Genomic DNA, 18,995 nt, shown 5'->3' with positions numbered 1-18,995 from the left:
AAGGACCTGAGAGAAAAACGAATGAAATAAACTGGGATTTAGTTAATAGCGATGTATCAATGTTGACTTCCTAGTTGTGACACATGTACCGTGGAAATGTAAGATGTTAACAGTAGGGGAAATTGAATGTGTTATATACAGGAACTTTGTACAATGTTTGCAACTTTTCTGTAAATCTATAACTATTTTAAAGTACAAAAAATTATTTTAAAAAGTTTTCATGGTCTGAAAAGCTAAACTTGGCTTAGCTTTAAATAGCATGTATAGTCATATAATGTTAACATTGAGTAGTGATTTATTCAAAATTACAATATAAATATGTTTGGGAAATTAGACAGAAGGGACTGCTAAAAGTGTATGATGGGAAACGGGTGGTAAATGAGAGCTAAGTTCCCATCTATCATCAGAACTGGAATCAATTGTTTCTGTATATTATACATTCTGTAAAAATATAATACATATAATTTTTCTTTCCCAATGCTAAATATTCTTTATCCCTCCCGTCCTCACTCTCTCCCTTCTCTCCTTTTCCTCCTTCCTTCTTCCTAGTGGGGTTATTGCTCGAACACTGTTGTTTATGCTTATACCAGACCTGACCGTCCAGAGTACTGTGTTGTCTTTTGGGATACAAAGAACAATGAGAAATATATTAAATATGTGAAGAGTCTCATTTCAGTTACCACCTGTGGGGATTTCTGCATTTTGGCTACGAAAGCTGATGAAAATAATCCTCAGGTAGGTGTCCTTGATATAGTGAAAGATAAGTGGGTTAACTACTTGGCAGAGTTGGGCTCTGGTTATCTACCATCTCTAATTGTCTTCTATACCAGCAAGTATAGTGAAACATTGGATTTATTGTCCATGTCTGTCTAGACATCTGTTTTGGAAAACTATATGACTCCATTGGTTCTGTATTCTTTGACTTGTTTCTTCTCCAATCAGCTAACTCATTGGCAGTTCATATTGACCCATTTATTACTGAAACTGTTTGTCTCTGAAATACACTTAAAATACCAGAATACTTTTCCAAGTTAAAATTCCATAAGTAAAAATGAATAGCCAGATGTTTGGGATAAATGCTCAAGCAGAACTGTAACAATGACCATTCCTGACAGTTTGAGTAGCTTTTGACAGTGAGAAATATACTTTCATTTGAAGTTATGTTGCTTTAAAAGCCCATGTCTTATAGCATAAAAATAAATAATATTTATAATGCCTTTTTAAAAAGTATACTAACAATTTAAATATTTTCAGCAATATGTAAACTTTTAAAGAAAGGACTAATGTCTTTGGTTATGTTAGAAATTTTATTATTTTATTTTATTAAAAAGTATAACATTTTTGGTTAAAGGAGGCAGTGTGAACAGCTATATTTGGCCTTCTTCTCTTCTGAAACTCTTTAAAACAACAATAAAGGTATTTTTTAAAACGTCATAAGCCTATAGGGACCAGAAATGAAGAGGAAATGACAACAGAATTTTGGAGGCTAGAGAGTCAGTGGATTAGTGGTAATTACCTTAGCAGACCTAAGAAAGCTAGAGAAAGCCAAGGAGCTATCAGCTTACATCACAGAATCCCCAAGAGACTCTGGACTTGGTGGTACTTAGTGGGAGAAAGAAATAACCGAAACTTAATTTGTAAGTACCAGAGATTATGCAGGAAGAAGAAAATTTAAGGGGTCAAAAAAAGCATATAAAGAAGCAGATTCCCAGATCCTCTCCCCTATACTGAACCCTTAGGCAGCTGCTCTTCTGCTACCCTGGAAGACTGGGGTTTACTCTCCCAGAGGATCAAAAGGAATCTCTGCACTAAGAAGCACCAGTCATAGCTGAGGGTGGAGGAATTCTGCTGAAAACAGAGCAATTAATTTAAAATTTTACTACTCACTCTTCCCCCAGCCTTCTTTCCCACTTGGTTCCCAGAATACCAGCAGCCATGCATATAGCTTTCAGGTAGTACAATGGAAGAGTCCTCTTTGGAGAATCTGACGAGTTCAAGAGAAAAGACTTCTAAAGATGCCGTTATTGGGACTCCCCAAGGAAACAGCTCCGCTCAGTCACCTTACAGTGAAGACAGCAGCCAGCGAGGCTCACCCGTAGACAAATGGCTCCCAAACAAATTTTAGTTCCCCACTCTTAAATGCAAGCTGATAACAAGGATTATCAGACGTTTGAGGAAAGCATCAAATGTAATAGGCAGAGATTAAGATAAACACCAAGAATAAGAACTCGGGGGAAGCAGAAACTATGCAGGAAGAACAACATTCAAAAGAAACATCATTATTATCTTCAGAGAGTCAAAAAGAATTACATCCATGAAAGGAGAAAAGGATGCTATAAAAAAGGAAGCTTTTGGAAATTACAAATATTAAAGCAACAGTCAAAAACCTGGTAAAAGGTTTAAAAGATAAAATGAAGGAAAATTCGCAGTAAGTGGAGCAAAAAGACAAGGTTATAGCAAATAGGAGTGAAGAGATTAAAAAAAAAAAAAAAATAGAAGACCAGTCCTGGAAATTCAGTATTTGAATAATAGTTCTAAAAGGAGCGAACAGGAAAATGGAGGGGGAATACACCTGAAAACAAAATTCTAGAATATTTCCCTTGAGTTTCTAGTTGAAAGAGCTCACTGAGTGCCCAGCACAGTGAATAAAGGTAGATCCACACGAAGGCATGTCACTGTAGAACCCTTGGTGGGGATATAAAGATGATCCTACAAGCTTTCAGGGAGGAAAGACAGGTTTCTTAGAATCAGGAAAGTCATAATGGCATTCAGCTTCTTGAAAGCAATATTTAGGAGGATTGTCTTCAAAATTCTGAGGGTAAATGATTTCCCATCTAGAATTCCTTACCTTAAGCCAACTATAAATTAGGTATGAGTAAAATATTTTTAGATGTGCACCAAAAATTTACCTCCCAAGCTTCCTTTTCTTAGGAAGTTACCAAAATGAAGAATAAACCAATAAAGAGAAAGAGGCAGCTCCAGGAAACACAGGAGAGAGGTGAGGGGACTCCCCTCAACAATGGTGAGGTGATGGCAGCGGTGAGTTGGTAGTGTGACAGCGAGAGCAGGGCAGAAGGCTCTGAAAGAGATTTCAAGAAGATGAAATTAACACAACCTAGTGTATAAGAACCCATTGAGAGGAGAGACACACAACTGGGGGAAAACTGGGGCACTGAGTTAGTAAAGTCTGTAGAAAACTATGCAAAGAGAAAAATAAAGATAATTGTCAACTACATATGTAGAAAACTAAGCAAAGAGGAAAAAATAAAGATGATTATCAACTACAGGGAAAACAAAACATTCTTGAAAGGAAAAGAAATCAGGACATATTTGATGGCTCTGAATAACTATTATACAGTCACGATATAAGCACTGAATTTTTTTTTTAATTTTCAAAAAACTGTTAATAGTAGTATAATATACATACAAAACTCTAAATATTGATCTAACAAAATTACATTATAAGTGGAAAGATGGAGGGATGGAAGTGTGTTCCTTTGTGGCAGGGGCTGGGAAAAGGGAGGTGAAAGAGAGCCAAATAATTATCTTTCAGAGTAGAAGGTCAATAGAAAATGCCACAAATTAAAAAAATTTTTTTTCTAAAGGAGCTCTATGAATATGTTACTTAGATTTGTGGAGGTAAATACCAAAAGGATGAATTAAAGGAGCTGAACGTATTTTTCTCTGGGGAGAAGCAAATGGGAAGTTTGGGGGAGGGGTCTTTTGTTTTTAGTAAGAAGTTTTATGGAACTATTTGATTCATTCAACTGTAGGAGTGTATAACTGATCAAGATGAAAAATAAATTAAAAATATAATTTATTTGTGCTATTTTGTGACAATAAATAAGCTTATTTTAAGTAGTGGACAGGTAAATTGTGACGTTTTTAGTATAATTTTTTCTTTTAGTTTATATTTGTGAAGTAAATTAAAAAATTTGACCTGAGAGACACTGAAAAAGATAAAGTATTAACATGTAAATGGTATACAGAGAATTGGTTTATTTGAAATTGTTATTCTAAACAGGAAAACATCCAAGTAAAATAGTATTCTTAGTACAAGATACAGAAAGGTTAACTAATAATAAGAAAGATAAGATTATCATTTCAGAATAATATTTTGTAAAGTGTGCATCATTTTTCCTGATATTAATCATTGATAATATTTTTGTGTTATGTGCTAATGGACATTTTAAGTCATTTTTCACTAAGTTGGATTTGTCTTTTTTGAATTAACTGAATTTTTCTGAATTTCTCATGTCATTTATATATTGCTTCAAAGGAGGAGAACGAGATGGAAACATTTGGTGCAATGGTAACAAATTAAGTTAGCTCATATATAGCCTGTTATAGTGTAGAAATGGATTTTGAGGTTATAGCTGACTATGAATTTTAGAAGTATGAATAATGAAATGGAACCAGGGTACTGTGTTTCTTAAATGCACTCTTAAAAACCACAGTGTTCCATTGCATTGAGAAATCAGCTTGGTGTAATTTTAATTTGTATTTCTTTATTTTTAATACTGTATCTGTTAGCTTTATTTCTGTCTGCTATTCTTTGCACTTAACAATTTTACCAACTATTTCCCGCTTACTAAGTGATACTTGTAAAAGGTAGAAGCATGACGTATGTTAAGCTTTGTTTCCTTTATTGCCCATAAGCAGTGGTTCTGATCATCTTTTTGTTTTCTTTGTTTACAGTTTGTGCTAGTTCTTTGTAATTCTATTGGTACACCCTTGGATCCCAAATACATTGATATTGGTAAGGAAATGTTTATATGTATTCACTCTCTAAACAAATTTTATTTGTAATGCTAATTTTAAAACCTAACAATGGAATTATTAATTAGAATGGTACTCTTTAAAACCGGGGTGGCCACACTTCCTGGTTTGCCAGCTCCAGTACCAGTGTGTGCCTGTTGTCATAGTGAGAATGTTAATAACATCCCCTTTCACCCTCAAAAGTATCCTGGCTTGGACAATGAATTGTAAGGTTACTAAATCTACAATAATTTCACAGCTACTGTACTGCTATCTTTTGCTTTAAATGGGAAATATAATTGTATAGGGATTGGTATGCCACACAATGATTAGTATTCAATTAACTGGGGATTATAGAAGGAATTTGGCCATTAAGCCACTTTTATTGTAAATAAAGTGCTTGTAAATACCTCTCTTCCAGAAAAACAGTTTAGCTGCTTGTAAAAGTGAGTTTGACCTTTCCACATTTTTCTAATGAAAAGTGAGTTTGTCTATTAAGAGGACAGCTTTAAAAAATTCCTGACTTTTTGTTTTCAAAAGACTTTGGTTTCTTTACATTTACCATTCCCTCTGTTCAACATCAGTGAGGGTAAACACAAAAATTTCAAATCTTAGTCTATTTGTTAAAAATATTTAACAAATATTTTGTTGCCATTTCACTATAACTTCTGAAAGTAATGGTTTTCTCTTTAAAGCATATGATGGTAGTGTAATGAATGTGGCATTAGAAAAATTATCCATTTAAAAAACTGAAGAGCCATTGAATTATTTTTTGAATCTGAGAACTAGTGCCTCCCACCCCCCTTTTTTTTTTTTTTTCCAGATTCGACATTCAGACTTAATCACATTTTTAGTGTCTGCCTTCTGCATTTTGCTAGTTTCTTTGGGTGATACAAGTAAATGTGAGAAATCCTTACTGGCATCAAAAATTTTATTCTGTTTAGGATCTTTATAACTCATTTATTTTTACATTTTGAAACTCTTCAACTTCATGTCTTAGGTTCATCATTACATAGGTATTCTAATATGCTTCTCTCTATATATTTACATACACATATGCATATATTTGCATACACACATATGCATCTACATACATGCATAATTTACATACACATGTTAGTGCTCCTTAGTAAAAGACATAATTTAAGATTATTACAAACATATAAATAATTAAAATAAGTTGATCCTTGTGGTTTTGTATTACATTTTATTTTTATCTTTCTATTCATGACTTTGTTGGAAACATAACAGTCTTTAAGCTCATAAGTAAAGTCTTTCAAACTCCAGATTATGTGCTTTTTCTTTTAATATCAAAAGCTTAACATAGAATCATAATAATGATAGGTTCAAGCTCAAAATAATTTTTATCACAGGTTGTCTATTTTTTAGTCTAGCTAGATGTAAATCTTTTACCTCCATAAAATGGTAAATTCTTGAGCGATGATTATTTGCTTTCTTGAGTCTTGAAATATATTTTTTTTGCAGTCTCCCTGGCTGAAATTTTAACAAAAAGTTCTTTCACTGCTCTGCAGTAAACACAGCCAGAGACTCCACATTTTTGTTTCATACATATCCTGTAAAATTCCTTTTTAAAGTTTCTAAGCCAAATTTTCATGGGGGTTGGAGGCTAAAACCAAAAAAGTGTGCGGCTGATATTACTCTAAAAGGTATTGTTTTTGTTTTGCCACCTACTCTTCCTCCTGACAATCTCTGTAAAATCTTTTTAAAAGAATTTAACTGTTATCATGAGAAGCTTGTTTTGGGGGACCCTGTCCCTCCTATGTCCTGTCTGCAGAGGAGTTGGTCCCCCTTTTTGGTGTTCTTCCTCTGGGCCCTCCTTATTGCTTTGGTATATATCCATGCACAGTACTTCTTACTTTGCACTGGGATTATTGATTTTGTTACCTCTCTTCCCCGCTAGACTTGAGTTTCTTAAACAAGATCTATGTCTTATTCCTTTCTGTATTCCAACTGCATACCATTGGCTTGGGCCATAATAAATGTTTATTGAATGCATGGAAAATATTTATTTTCTGTCATGTAAATAGAAAGAGATGATTCATTTATTTAGCAAACTATCTAGTAGTGCTGCTTCAGGTAGTGTACCGAGCACTAAAGGTGATAAAAAAGTTATGACAATTGCTGCAGGGTGTCTAAGCGAATTATGAAAATATGGTTAATCCATTGAACAATGACCTCTGCTTCCCTGCTGTGTGCTAGGTGTTGTGCTCGATGCTGGGAAAGTGGATATTGGTACCCAAGGGCTCCAGGGACATCTTTTCTACTTAGAGAAAGTTTCATTTGAGCTGAATTTTGAAAGAGAACTATTTCTTCAGGAGGCATTTTATGGAGAGAGCAGCATTTGCAGAGAAATGAAGACAGGAAAAGAGGCTGGAAAGTACCAGGCTATCTGTGCTGTGGCCGTTTGGCAGTAGCATGTCATCAGCTTTCTACTGATGATGCACTAAGTTTCCCATCTATTCCAGAGAAAGTTATTTTGGTGAAACATTTCAATGCAATTTCAGTTTACCAGTTCTTTAAAGGCTGAGGAATGAATACATAGGAAAGTAGGGAAGCATTGCAGATATGGACATTTATTTTGGACATTGGCATTAAAATATTACAGGCAGGCTTTATTTATATTTGAATTCCTAGATGGTTTTAAATTATTTTACATCCTTGTTTGGCTAGTAAGTATGCCCTATTAGTGTTGAAAAAGTTCAATTAATGGAAGCATAATTATTTTCTTTTTATTTTTTCTACTCTTTCTAGATATTTAGAAAAATTTCTTTCCAGAAATTGAGTAACTAAGAAAGACTTGGGTTGCCTTTATCCTGGTTGTGTTCTTTTTTTTTTTTTTTTTTTAATTTTATTTTGAAATAAATTCAAACTTACAGAAACAGTTGCAAAAGCAATACAAATCCCATACACAGAACTCCAGCATACCCTACCCCCTCCCCTGATACCCTGATCCACCAACTTCAACATCCTGTCACACCACCATTTCTTTCTTTCCCTCCCTTCCTATCATCCATCATCTATTGCTATCTTTTGAACATATGAGAGCAAGCTGCACATATCCTTGAACAAACAATATAATTCACATATACATTTCCCATGAACAAGAACATTCTTTTATGCAATCTCATTAAGCACAGCTAAGAAGTTCAAGAAATTCAACATTGATACAAAGCTTACATTCTATATTTCCTTTTTTTTTCTTATGTCCCAACTGTGTCCCTTTGAGCCTCCTCTCCTCCATCCTCAGATCCCATCCAGGATCATCCTTGGCATTCAATTGTCATTATCTATTTAGACTTTTTTTTTTTTTTTTTCCAATTGTGGAAACATATATACAGCCTAAGTCTTCCCATTCCAACCCTCTCTAGCATTCCATTAGTGGGATTAATCACATTTAGAATGTTGCAATGCCATCACCTTCCCATTATCCATTACTAGAAATTTCCCTTCACCCCAAACAGAAACCCTGCACTCATTTCTTAACTCCCCATTGCCCCTTCTCCCACTTCTCATAACCCATACTCTACTTTTCATCTCTATGGTCATATTCTCTGATACTTTCTTTGTGTTTACCGTGAGGTTTAAATTTAACATCTTAAATCTGTAACAATCTTGTTTTTCTTTGATATCAACTTAACTTCAGTAGGATACATAAACTATGTTCCTATACTCCTCCATTCCCCCACCTTTATGTAGTTCTTGTCAAAAATTACATATTTTACATTGAGTCCAAAACTACTGATTTATCATTACAGTTTATGTCTTTTAGTTCCTGTAGGAAGTAAATAGTGAAGTTACAAATAAAAAATACAGTAGTATTGATATTTATATTTACCATGTGATCTTTACTGGAAATCTTTATTTCTTCATGTGGTTTCAGTCAGTTGTTTAGTGTCCCTTCCTTTCAGCTTGCACAATTGCCTTTAACATTTCTTATAGGACTCATCTACTGGTGATGAATTCCCTCAGCTTTTGATTATCCAGAAACATTTTCATCTCCTCCTCATTTTTAACCTCCAGGTGTTTGTGAATTTTCTAAGTCTCTGATGGTTATTGACTTCTATTTGTATTCCATTGTGGTCAGAGAATGTGCTTTGAATAAATTCAATTTTTTTAAATTTATTGAGGCTTGTTTTATGTCCCAGCTTATGGTCTATTCTGGAGAAAGATCCATGATCACTATAGAAGAATGTGTGTCCTGGTGTTTTGGGATGTAATGTTCTATACTTGTCTGCTAAATTTCTCTGTATCTCCCTTTCCTTTCTTTGTTTCTCTGTCGGTAGGGCTGCCTTTAGTATCTGAAGTAGGACAGGTCTTTTATTAGCAAAATCTCTCAGCATTTGTTTGTCTGTGAAAAATTTAAGCTCTCCCTCAAATTTGAAGGAGAGTTTTGCTGGATAAATATTCTTGGTTGGAAATTTTTCTCTCTCAGAATTTTAAATATGTCATGCCACTGCCTTCTTGCCTCCATGGTGGCTGCTGAGTAGTCACTACTTAGTCTTATGTTGTTTCCTTTGTATGTGGTGAATTGCTTTTCTCTTGCTGCTTTCAGAACTTGCTCCTTCTCTTCAGTATTTGACAGTCTAATCAGAATATGTCTTGGAGTGGGTTTATTTGGATTTATTCTATTTGGAGTTTGCTGGGCATTTATGCTTTGTGTATTTATATTGCGTAGAAGGTTTGGGAAGTTTTCCCCAACAATTTCTTTGAATACTCTTTCTAGACCTTTACCCTTCTCTTCTCCTTCTGAGACACCAATGAGTCTTATATTTGGATGTTTTATTTTATCTCTCATATCCCTGAGATTCATTTCAATTTTTTAAATTTTTTTCCCCATTCTTTCTTTTGTTCTTTCATTTTTTGTTCTGTGGTTCTCGAGGTCGCTGAGTCATTGTTCAGCTTCCTCTAGTGTTGTACTATAAGTATCCAGAATCTTTTTAATTTGGCCAACAGCTTCTTTTATTTCCATAAGATCATCTGTTTTTTTGTTTACTTTTGCAATTTCTTCTTTATGCTCTTCTACGGTCTTCTTCACGTCCTTTATATCCTGTGCCATGCTCTTCCTCATGTCCTTTATATCCTGTGCCATGCTCTCGTTGTTTGTCTTTAGTTCTTTGATTAATTGCTCCAAGTAATGTGTCTCCTTTGATCTTTTGATTTGGGTGTTTGGGTTTGGGTTATCCATATCTTCTGTTTTTTTCATATGCTTTAAAATTTTCTGTTGTTTTTGGGATCTTGGCATTTGCTTTACTTGATAGGGTTCTTTTAGGATGTGAAGTATTATTCAGACATCAATTTCTAATTTGTCAGGTCTACAGCTTGGTGGCATACACTTTCTCTAACTAACCAGCAGATGGCATCCGGGAGTCACCTATTCCCCTCAAGTCAGTTCTCCCCAACTTTGTCTTTGTGGTGAGTGGGGGTCTGATTCTTGTGGGGTTCAATTGGTGCACCAAGTTTCGGTGTGTTGTTGGTGCTGTCTGTCCTGAATGTGGGGCATGTGTCTGAGCGGTTAGGGAGGCAGGGCAGCTTTAATAATCAAACCTCCCAGGTGTTCCTGGAGATTTAAGACTATTGCAATAGTCTAAGCCTTCATTTCAGTCTTGCCACAGATTGTCTCTGCCTCTGACCCACAAGTCCTTGGTATTGGCATAGGGTCCCTGGGATTTCCGAACAGATCCCCCTTCTCAGCCGTGCTCTTCCATGACCTCTGCTGAGGGAAGGCTGTGCCACGTCACAAGTGTGTGCCGGCCCTCCAGGAGAGCCCTGGGCTGCCGGGCTGTGCAGGGGTGTTCCCAGCCTGCTATAAAGATGGCTGAATGGGGCATGTTAATTTCCCCCTTTTTGCACAGCTCTGCTTTCCCAGCTCTGGGACAATTAGCTGTGGGTGCACTAAAGGCCACTGTCCATGGCCAATATTGTGGTGTGTGTGCAGTGGTGTGGGAAAGACTCCCCGTCACACTGGGACCCTTGGCGCGGCTCTGGGCTGTGGCTCTGCCCCCGGGCAGGAGCGTCCCTAGCCCACCGGGAAGATGGCTGCAAGGGGCGTGGTTTCTTTCTCCTTTTGGCTCCCCTCTGCCCTCCTGGCTCCAAGACAATTAGCAGTGGGTATGGGAAGGGCTATCTTCCACGCCAGATATTGAGGTGTTGGCACAGCCTGTTCCTGCCTCGCTTTAGTGCGCGGTTCTCGCCGCTGTATCTGCAGCCATTCCCGGGTTGTTTTTTTTATAAAAAGAACTAGTCCATTTCCAAACACCAACCTTTGGTTTCCCCACACTGCAGTGCAGCCACCGGACTTTCAGCCGGCTCACTCACTCATTTCAGAACGCAGACTCCCGGTTTCACCAAATGCACGGTCCTTGTGGATTTAGCAGACCTTGTCTGGCTGGTGCATTGCTAGAACCTGTGTTCTGGGTCACTTTCTGGCTTTTATCTAGTATTTTTCACAGAGGTGTTTTTTTGCCCTGTCTCACCTAGCCGCCGTCTTAGGTTCTCTCCATCCTGGTTGTGTTCTTTTTTTGAAATGTTCTACCTGTTAAAGTTCATTTGAGGTGACATTTTCATCTTTATTTTCTCTGAAAAAAAAAAAGAGTTGAAACACTTACTCCGTTGTACTACTGTTTTGGAAAAAGCATTAGTTTTGACAGTGGTCTTCTCACTTTTTCCTAGAAGTTTAACCTAGGTGTGATGGATCTTTTAATAAAGACCTAGCATAATTTCTGTAGACAGTATTATCTGTCCATTTGAATTTGCTGAAATTACTACCATGGGGTTTCAAAAGAACGTATGTTTTATATATATTTGTATCAGAAATGAAAAATTAAGATTGTTTTGCTTTTAGTGATGACTACAGGATTTGTATATGGCTTTGTTATAAAAATTCACATGGATAATAAAAGTAAGAACATTAATAGCAATCACACTTAATACGTATCAACCCTTAATGAGAGGCAGTATAGATATTGGCTAAGAGCACAGATTCTGGAGCCAGATTCTCGGTGTGTGTCTCAGCTCCACCACCTTCTAGCAGGGTGACTTGGGCAAGGTATTTAACTTTTCTGTGCCTCAGTTTCCTTATCTGCTAAATGGGGATAATAATGATGCCCACCTAACAGGCTGGTTGTGAGTTAATATATGTAATGTGTTTAGAACAGTACCTGGCATGTATTTTTAATAATTCAATAAATATTGGCTGTTATTATTATTATTAAGCACTTACTATATGCCAGGCACTGTGCAATGTTATATATATATTTTTGGTTCTCAAAACAGCTCTGTAAAGGTTATTATTATTGTGTTCAAACAACAGTAAGCAAAATGAGGTTCAGAAAGAATAAGTAATTTATCCAGGATTACAGAATTAGAAAGCACCTGGGATCAAACCCAAGAAGTCTGACTTACGTTGAACCACTACCATATTTATTTTGACTTAACCAGGCTAATGAGAAATCCTTATGATTGTTTAGGATGTATTCAAAAGAAAGGAACATGAGTATAGTTTATAATTGTTGGTAAATATTGATTAGAAAAATGCTTTCAGATGCTTAAGAAATGTTTGTATTTATTAGAGAGCAGTTAGGTTTATGAACATATACCAAATCATGCTAAGGGCATAATAGCTACTAGCATCAGAGCGTCAGTGGTGGTATTGACTAAATATTTGGCAACTGTCTTATGATTTAGTGAAGACAGGATTAGAGACATTCATCCACGCTCCCCTGAGGCTTTGCTGCGGTTTTCCAGACAGGCTTTTAGTAAACTGCTCCCTACCAGAGAGGTGTCTAGCTCCCTCCGGACTTCATTAATGGTGCACATTTTGAATAGGAAAATCTTGACTATTATAATTTAAAAAATTCTTTTAAAAATATGATTCAACTATACTGAGTTATCTGACATATAAGAATTCTTGAATTCGGATCCCTGAGTTATTGATCTACTCAATTACTATCATGTAATAAGATTAATTTCTAATTCTTTGTTTAGTTTCTAACTCTCTTACTGCTTTAAATGTCTTTTATTTGGATTTGACAAAAACTCCATAAGTGGTAGCTCTTCCTTTATTCTAGCCATATTAATGATAACTTTGCATAATATTTATGAATAGAAACATCAAGTTTTACAATGTTTTAATTATTTATGAAGTTAGAAATCAGGTACTAAGATGATCCTTTATGAAGAAGTTTAAAAAAAAGATTTTGTTTGAATGCATGTGCTTAATTTTATATTGCTTTTTCTGTGTTTTGTGACCTTAGGCAAGTTATTTTACTTCATTAATCCTCCATTTCTTGATTCATAAGATGGGTTTGATGAGACGCTTCTAGGTGAGAAATGACGAAGGCCTGAACCAAGCAGTAATGGGATGGGGCTGGGGATGGGAAGAAGGGGTGGGATAGTCAAGAGAGACAGACAGTAGAAATAAAAGGCTTTGTGACTTGATTGAATGTGAGGACAAGCTTTTAGGGATGGGTCTGGAAAAAACTAGGCTTTCCATTTGGATGACTGATAAATGGTAGCACCATTTTTTTGACAGAATGGAGGAGAAGGGACATTTTTTGTGGGAGTAGAGGTTGGTGTGTTCCAGCGGTGAGGTTGGGGTAGACATCTTGAGCTTCAGGTTCCTGTGGGCTGGAGGTGCTCAGTAGGATGTGGGAAGGAGGTCCTGGCCCTCAGGAGAGAAGTCAGGGCAGCAGACACACTGGTAGGTTCAGAGCTAGTGCACTGACCAGTAGACCAGAGCCTTCCACACATTCACCCCATGTGTATTCAAGTCTATTTCTTGTTGTGAAGCTTTGTTATTATTGAACTTTCTCGGACAAATTTTGAATGGGTTGGTCAATTAAACTACAGGTTTTCACATTGTATTCGGTTTTATTCTGTGGCATTGCATTTAGTTATTTTTTTAAATTGAGCTAAAATTTCATTGGCTAAATTTCATTTGTCATCAGTAAATTATTAACGGTTCAAAAACAAATGTATATAAACATTTTTCTTACTAGGGTGAACTCAAATCTCTACTTACAGTTTACTTTTTATTTTTGATTTGAAACAGTTTGCTTTTAAATATTTCAAAAAGCATGTGCTAATAATTTCTAAAGTTTTATAATTATAACTTATCAAATATTTACCCATTCATTATATTAAATGGGTAAATTCATTATATAACCCTGTCCACATCTTTGTAAATAGTTCCTTTGAAAAGAAACCCTCTTCAAAAAATCTTATCCCACCAGTTTCCTTTGGGACCCTAACCAAGACACCTTTCTAAAAGGGAGAGTATGTGCTAACTCAGTGACTTACTAGCTAGCTGTGCAACATACAGTAGGTCCCTTCCTTGCTGTGACCTCATTTTCTTCAAGTGTGAAATAGGGAGATAGTACCTGTCCTCTTTGCACAAGCTTTATGAAGTCCAAGTGAGTTAATGTATGTAAGAGTATTTTAATTTGTAATCATTATGCAAATAGGGGTTATTTTTATTAATTACAATCACAGGAAGGTTTCTAAGTGTTAATGCTTGTTTCTAGTGAAGTTACGTTCTTTTTGTTATATCCTTGGTGTTGCTCTCAAACATTAATATTTAAAGTATTATATATTTTATATATATACACACACACACATACATATGTACATGCATACATACATATACACACACCCACTCATCACGGCCATCTTTGTTGTAACCATTTCTGTGTTATCATCTTTGAAAAAAAAAACAGAAAGTATAGTTCAACTTGGTAATTACAATTTGCATTGTTATGAGAAAGTAGTAACTAGTGAGGGCAATATATTTTGTAAATTATTGCTTATGGTCTGTAAGAATGAAATATTTCCAAACTTTTGGAGTGTCCACTTTGTATAGAATCCTAGAAAGCAATAAAATGTAGACATAAAAATACTTTGAAATTTATTAAGACTAGAATGAAAATTAGTAAATATTAGATATTTTATCTTTAAAGGCCTACTAAGAAGACACTTAATCTTCCTAAGCTATTTCTTTTTATGCCACTCTTCAATTAGTGAGAAAACCAAGGACAAGCAACAAAACTTTTATGCTCAAGAGAGAGGTCAAATCTATTCTAGGAAGTGAGAATGTAAAGTTTGAAAGTGATCCCAAATCCTGTTTTTGAAGAAAACTGAATGGGGTAACTCAAACCTCATTTTCTTTTTTAGTTGTATACCTTCTTTGGGCAAAACCATACATTTTAACATTTTAAGTGATTAAACAACATATTTTGTTATATCCTGGATATCTTAATTTTGACAATAGGGTACTCATAAGTTTGGAATTGAGATAAAGACACATGAAGTTTTTTTTTTTAATGGCTTTATTGAGATATAATTCACAGATCATACAATTCACTAATATTAAGTGTACAATTCCATGGCTTTTAGTATGCTCACTGAGTTGTGCAACCATCACCACAATCTAATTTTAGAACATTTTTGTCCTTCCAAAAGAACCGCATACCCATTAGCAGTCACTCCCTTCTACTACTTCCAGTTCCAGGTAGCCACTAATTCTTCTGTCTCTATAGCTTTGCCTATCTGGATGTTTAATACAAATGCTATATTGTTTTATATAAATGGTATTACAGAACACCATGTTGTCTTTTGTGACTGGCTTCTTTTACTTAGCATAATGTTTCAAGGCTTGTCCCTCATCCATGTTGCAGCATCTATCAGTATGTCTTTTCACTGCTGAGTACTTTTGCATTGTGTGGATGTACCAAGTTTTATTTATCCATTCTTCAGTTGATGGACATTTGGGGTTTCTACTTTTTGGCTATCATGAACAATGCTACTATAAACATTTGTGTATGAGTATTTGTTTGGATATAACGTTTTCATTTCTCTTGGGAGCTACCTAGGAGTGGAATTGCTGGATCCTATGGTAATCCTATATTTAACATTTAGAGGGACGACTGAAATGTTTTCCAAAGCAAATGCACTATTTTACATTCCTACCAGCAATGTAGAAGGTTCTGATTTTTCCACATCCTTGTCAACCCTTATTCATTTTCCTTGATGGCTGACGATATTGAGCACCTTTTCATTTGTTTAGTGGCCATTCGTATATCTGCTTTGGAGAAATGTCAATTCAGATTCTTTGCCCATTTTTAAATTGGATTTTTTAAATTATTGAGTTGTAAGAGTTCTTTTATATGTTCTAGATGCAATACCTATATGATTTGAAAATATTGTCTCTCATTCTGTGGGTTGTATTTTCACTTTTTTGATGGTGTCCTTTAAAGCACAATTAAAAAAGTTTTTTTTGATGAATCCCAATTTATCTATTTTTTTCTTTTATTCACTTGTACTTTTGGTGTCATGTCTAAGAAACAATTGCCTAGCCCAAGGTCTTGAAGATTTACTCCTCAGTTTTCTTCTAGAGAGTTTAGTAGTTTAGCTCTTCTATTTAGGGCGATGATCCATTTTGAATTAGTTTTTCTGTGTGGTCCTATGAATTTTTGGTTCTTTTCTGATTTTGGGGATTGCGTGTGGGTACTTTCTGTAAAATGAGGGGTTGGACTCCATAATTGCTGGAGTCCTTTGCAGCACAAACATTCTGTGATTCTGTGTAACTGTAACTTAATTTTCTTAATGTTCTTTTTAATAGTACCGTTATTTGTTGCAATGACCAAAACCCATGTGATAGCAGCTTCAAAAGAAGTGTTTTATACCTGGCAATATCGTGTGGCAAAGAAGCTCACAGCATTGGAAATTAATCAGATCACACGATCTCGAAAAGAAGGGAGAGAAAGGTATATTTCTTGATACTTATTTTGTTTTAGTATCTCAACCATATTGCGTTTAGATTAGATACAGGTAATTAAAAATTGTCATTCTTGAGAACTGTAAATTGTTTAGATTACTAGAAATATTCTTCTATTGATTTGAATGTCTTTCAAATTTATCTATTTAAAATTTATCAAAATAAAAGGGAGCATGGCAATCTGTGTTTTTATAAGGAAATGGTTGTCTTCACTCACCCACCCCTACCATATTATAATTATTATGCTCTACTGAGATAAGAATAATCAGTAAAGGTTTAAATGTCTCAGTGAGGCTTCATTCCTGTGGGTCAGGGTCACAGGTCTTTCCAGAAGGGTGGGGTGACTCTTGTGTCATTCACCTATGGGAGAGGCAGGTCCTTAGACACAGCCATGGGAAAGGTTTGTAGGTGGGTGGATTGGCGCCTTGGCATTTTCCTCGTGCCCTGGATTCCGGGAGTCTGGGGTTATTGTTACTTTTGGCATTAGAGTTACTGCTGATACTATCTACTACTTAGAGAGATTAGGACCCAGGAAGGAGGGAAACCCCAAGCCTTCAAGTAAATTATTTTTTTCTAAAGTTTTAACCAAATGATTCTTCATGAAGGGATAGATTTGGAGGGGGTGGTGACATGTCAGAAATTCCAGAATGCTTTTTTATATCACGTTCTGACCTCATACATATTTGATATCCTAATACAACTTTCCCTTTCCTTTACGACTCACTCATGTACTAAGATACGAGATATGTCCCCAGTAAAAGCTTTTTGGGTATTTGGGTAAATGCTGTAACTTCTTTCTCAGTGGTGCTGGAAGACTAGCAGGAAAGAATCTTTGGCCTCTTTGAGGACAACTTATGACAGTGGTAGCAATACAAACAAGAGACCTGCAGTTTGCTGGGAGAAGGTGGGTGTCAGGACAGTCGGCAAGAAAAGTCTAGCCTCTCCATAGAGTGAGTGTCCTCTTGTAGCCAGCTAAAGATTCTGGCCTTTGCTTAAATGAAGAAGGCAGCATTTCCTTACATTTCTGTATGAGATATACATACTACTTTGAAAGACTTTGGGCAGGTTCTCCCTGAACCTCACTGTCCTCAGCTGTAAAATATAGTTGATGGTGGTGATAATCACTGACATTTATTTAGTCTTTCTGTGGCAGACACTATACTAATTTTAGTCTGTCCTCTTATGACTCTCTCACAGAGAGGAACCTGAGACCCATGAGTCTATCTTATTTGCCACAGGCCACCAGCTGATAAGGAGAGCATTAACCTAGGTTTAGCTGACTCTGAACCACCTTTCCCAAGGTTCCTTGGGCCCAGTGATCTCTTGAGGGACCTCCTGTTTTAACATCTTTATTCTGTGATAAGAAAATTGAAATAGTTACTGGATAGAAGTTTAATTTATACCAGTTTAGAGGTATCACATGTACCTGCATTTAAATACAGCTCTTCAATTTATTTAAAAATGCAGTCTCCTTATTACATTGATGAAAAGCACATTTATGATTTTAAATGAATGATTATTTGTAGCATTTTAAAGATCGAAAATAGCATGATTTTCCTGTTACTATAGCTGTCATCTCTTCAACTCCTCTGATGTGTCAGGTTCTGCATTTACATCATTTTATTTTATTGCCTTTCAACAAAACCCTGCAAAGTAGCAATTGTTACACTTATTTAACAGATGGAGAAATGGAAGCTCAGAGAAGTTAAGCCGCTTGTCCACAGCCTCACAGCTAGTAAATTCCAGTCTATCTATTGTCAAAGCCCCTGCTTTTTCTACTCAACAATGTCCTCCCTGTTAATCTCCATTCATTTTACTAATTCCCAAGCAGACATTAGAGGGGATGTGACAATGTGTGGTTTTGTGCTGGGCCCTGGACTTGGCCTCTGGGAACTCACCGTCAGCGGGCAAGGAAACCAGCAGTGACAGTGCAGTGGAATAAGATCTATGAAAAAGGCGCTAGGGAGATGATGGAAGCTTCATGACACAGGAGAGGGAATGGAAGGGGTCTTCATTTCAAAACAAAAATTCCATTAATTAGTGCTTCCGCAATACATTTAAGTTTTACTTGTATTGAACACATTGATAGAAAGGAAATTACGGAGAAACAATAGAAGAACTTGGAAGTTACTCTTAACTGATGTTCACCTGGAGATTAATGTAAATTATCATTCAGGTTTTAATGAAATTCATTGGGAAAATAAGAGTCAATATTTTAAGTACATGTTTGGCACAGCTTTCAGGATCATACTGCTTGCATAACCAGCAAACAACTGGTGGATAGCTTCTAGCTTCTACCTTTATAAGATTTAGCTGTGCAAAGAAATCTTTCAAATAATCAGGATATTTATGTTAACACTATTCATTGATGTCATGCTTTTTTTTTTTTTACTTTTTCTGGAGATTATGAGATGGTGTAACCCTTACTTTTACTTTCTTTGACTTC

General features: G+C 35.8%; 1 protein-coding gene across 2 annotated transcripts in view; it reads left to right on the top strand.

Moving 5' to 3' along the window:
* Positions 1–18,995, top strand: part of WDR35 (WD repeat domain 35) — a 71,567-nt gene that overhangs the window by 23,800 nt on the left and 28,772 nt on the right. The window contains exons 10-13 of one of the 2 annotated variants that reach the window (XM_037812906.1): positions 550–735; positions 4,280–4,312; positions 4,699–4,759; positions 16,394–16,538. In XM_037812906.1, the coding sequence (XP_037668834.1) occupies positions 550–735; positions 4,280–4,312; positions 4,699–4,759; positions 16,394–16,538 (425 nt within the window). The remainder of the gene's footprint in view (positions 1–549; positions 736–4,279; positions 4,313–4,698; positions 4,760–16,393; positions 16,539–18,995) is intronic. The other variant, XM_037812907.1, reaches the window with a different exon arrangement.

The sequence above is a fragment of the Choloepus didactylus genome, chromosome 20, assembly GCF_015220235.1.
Source record: "Choloepus didactylus isolate mChoDid1 chromosome 20, mChoDid1.pri, whole genome shotgun sequence".
Taxonomy (NCBI): Eukaryota; Metazoa; Chordata; class Mammalia; order Pilosa; family Megalonychidae; genus Choloepus; species Choloepus didactylus.
The sequence above is the reverse complement of the archived record's forward strand: the minus strand, read 5'-3'. Positions and strand labels throughout refer to the sequence as shown.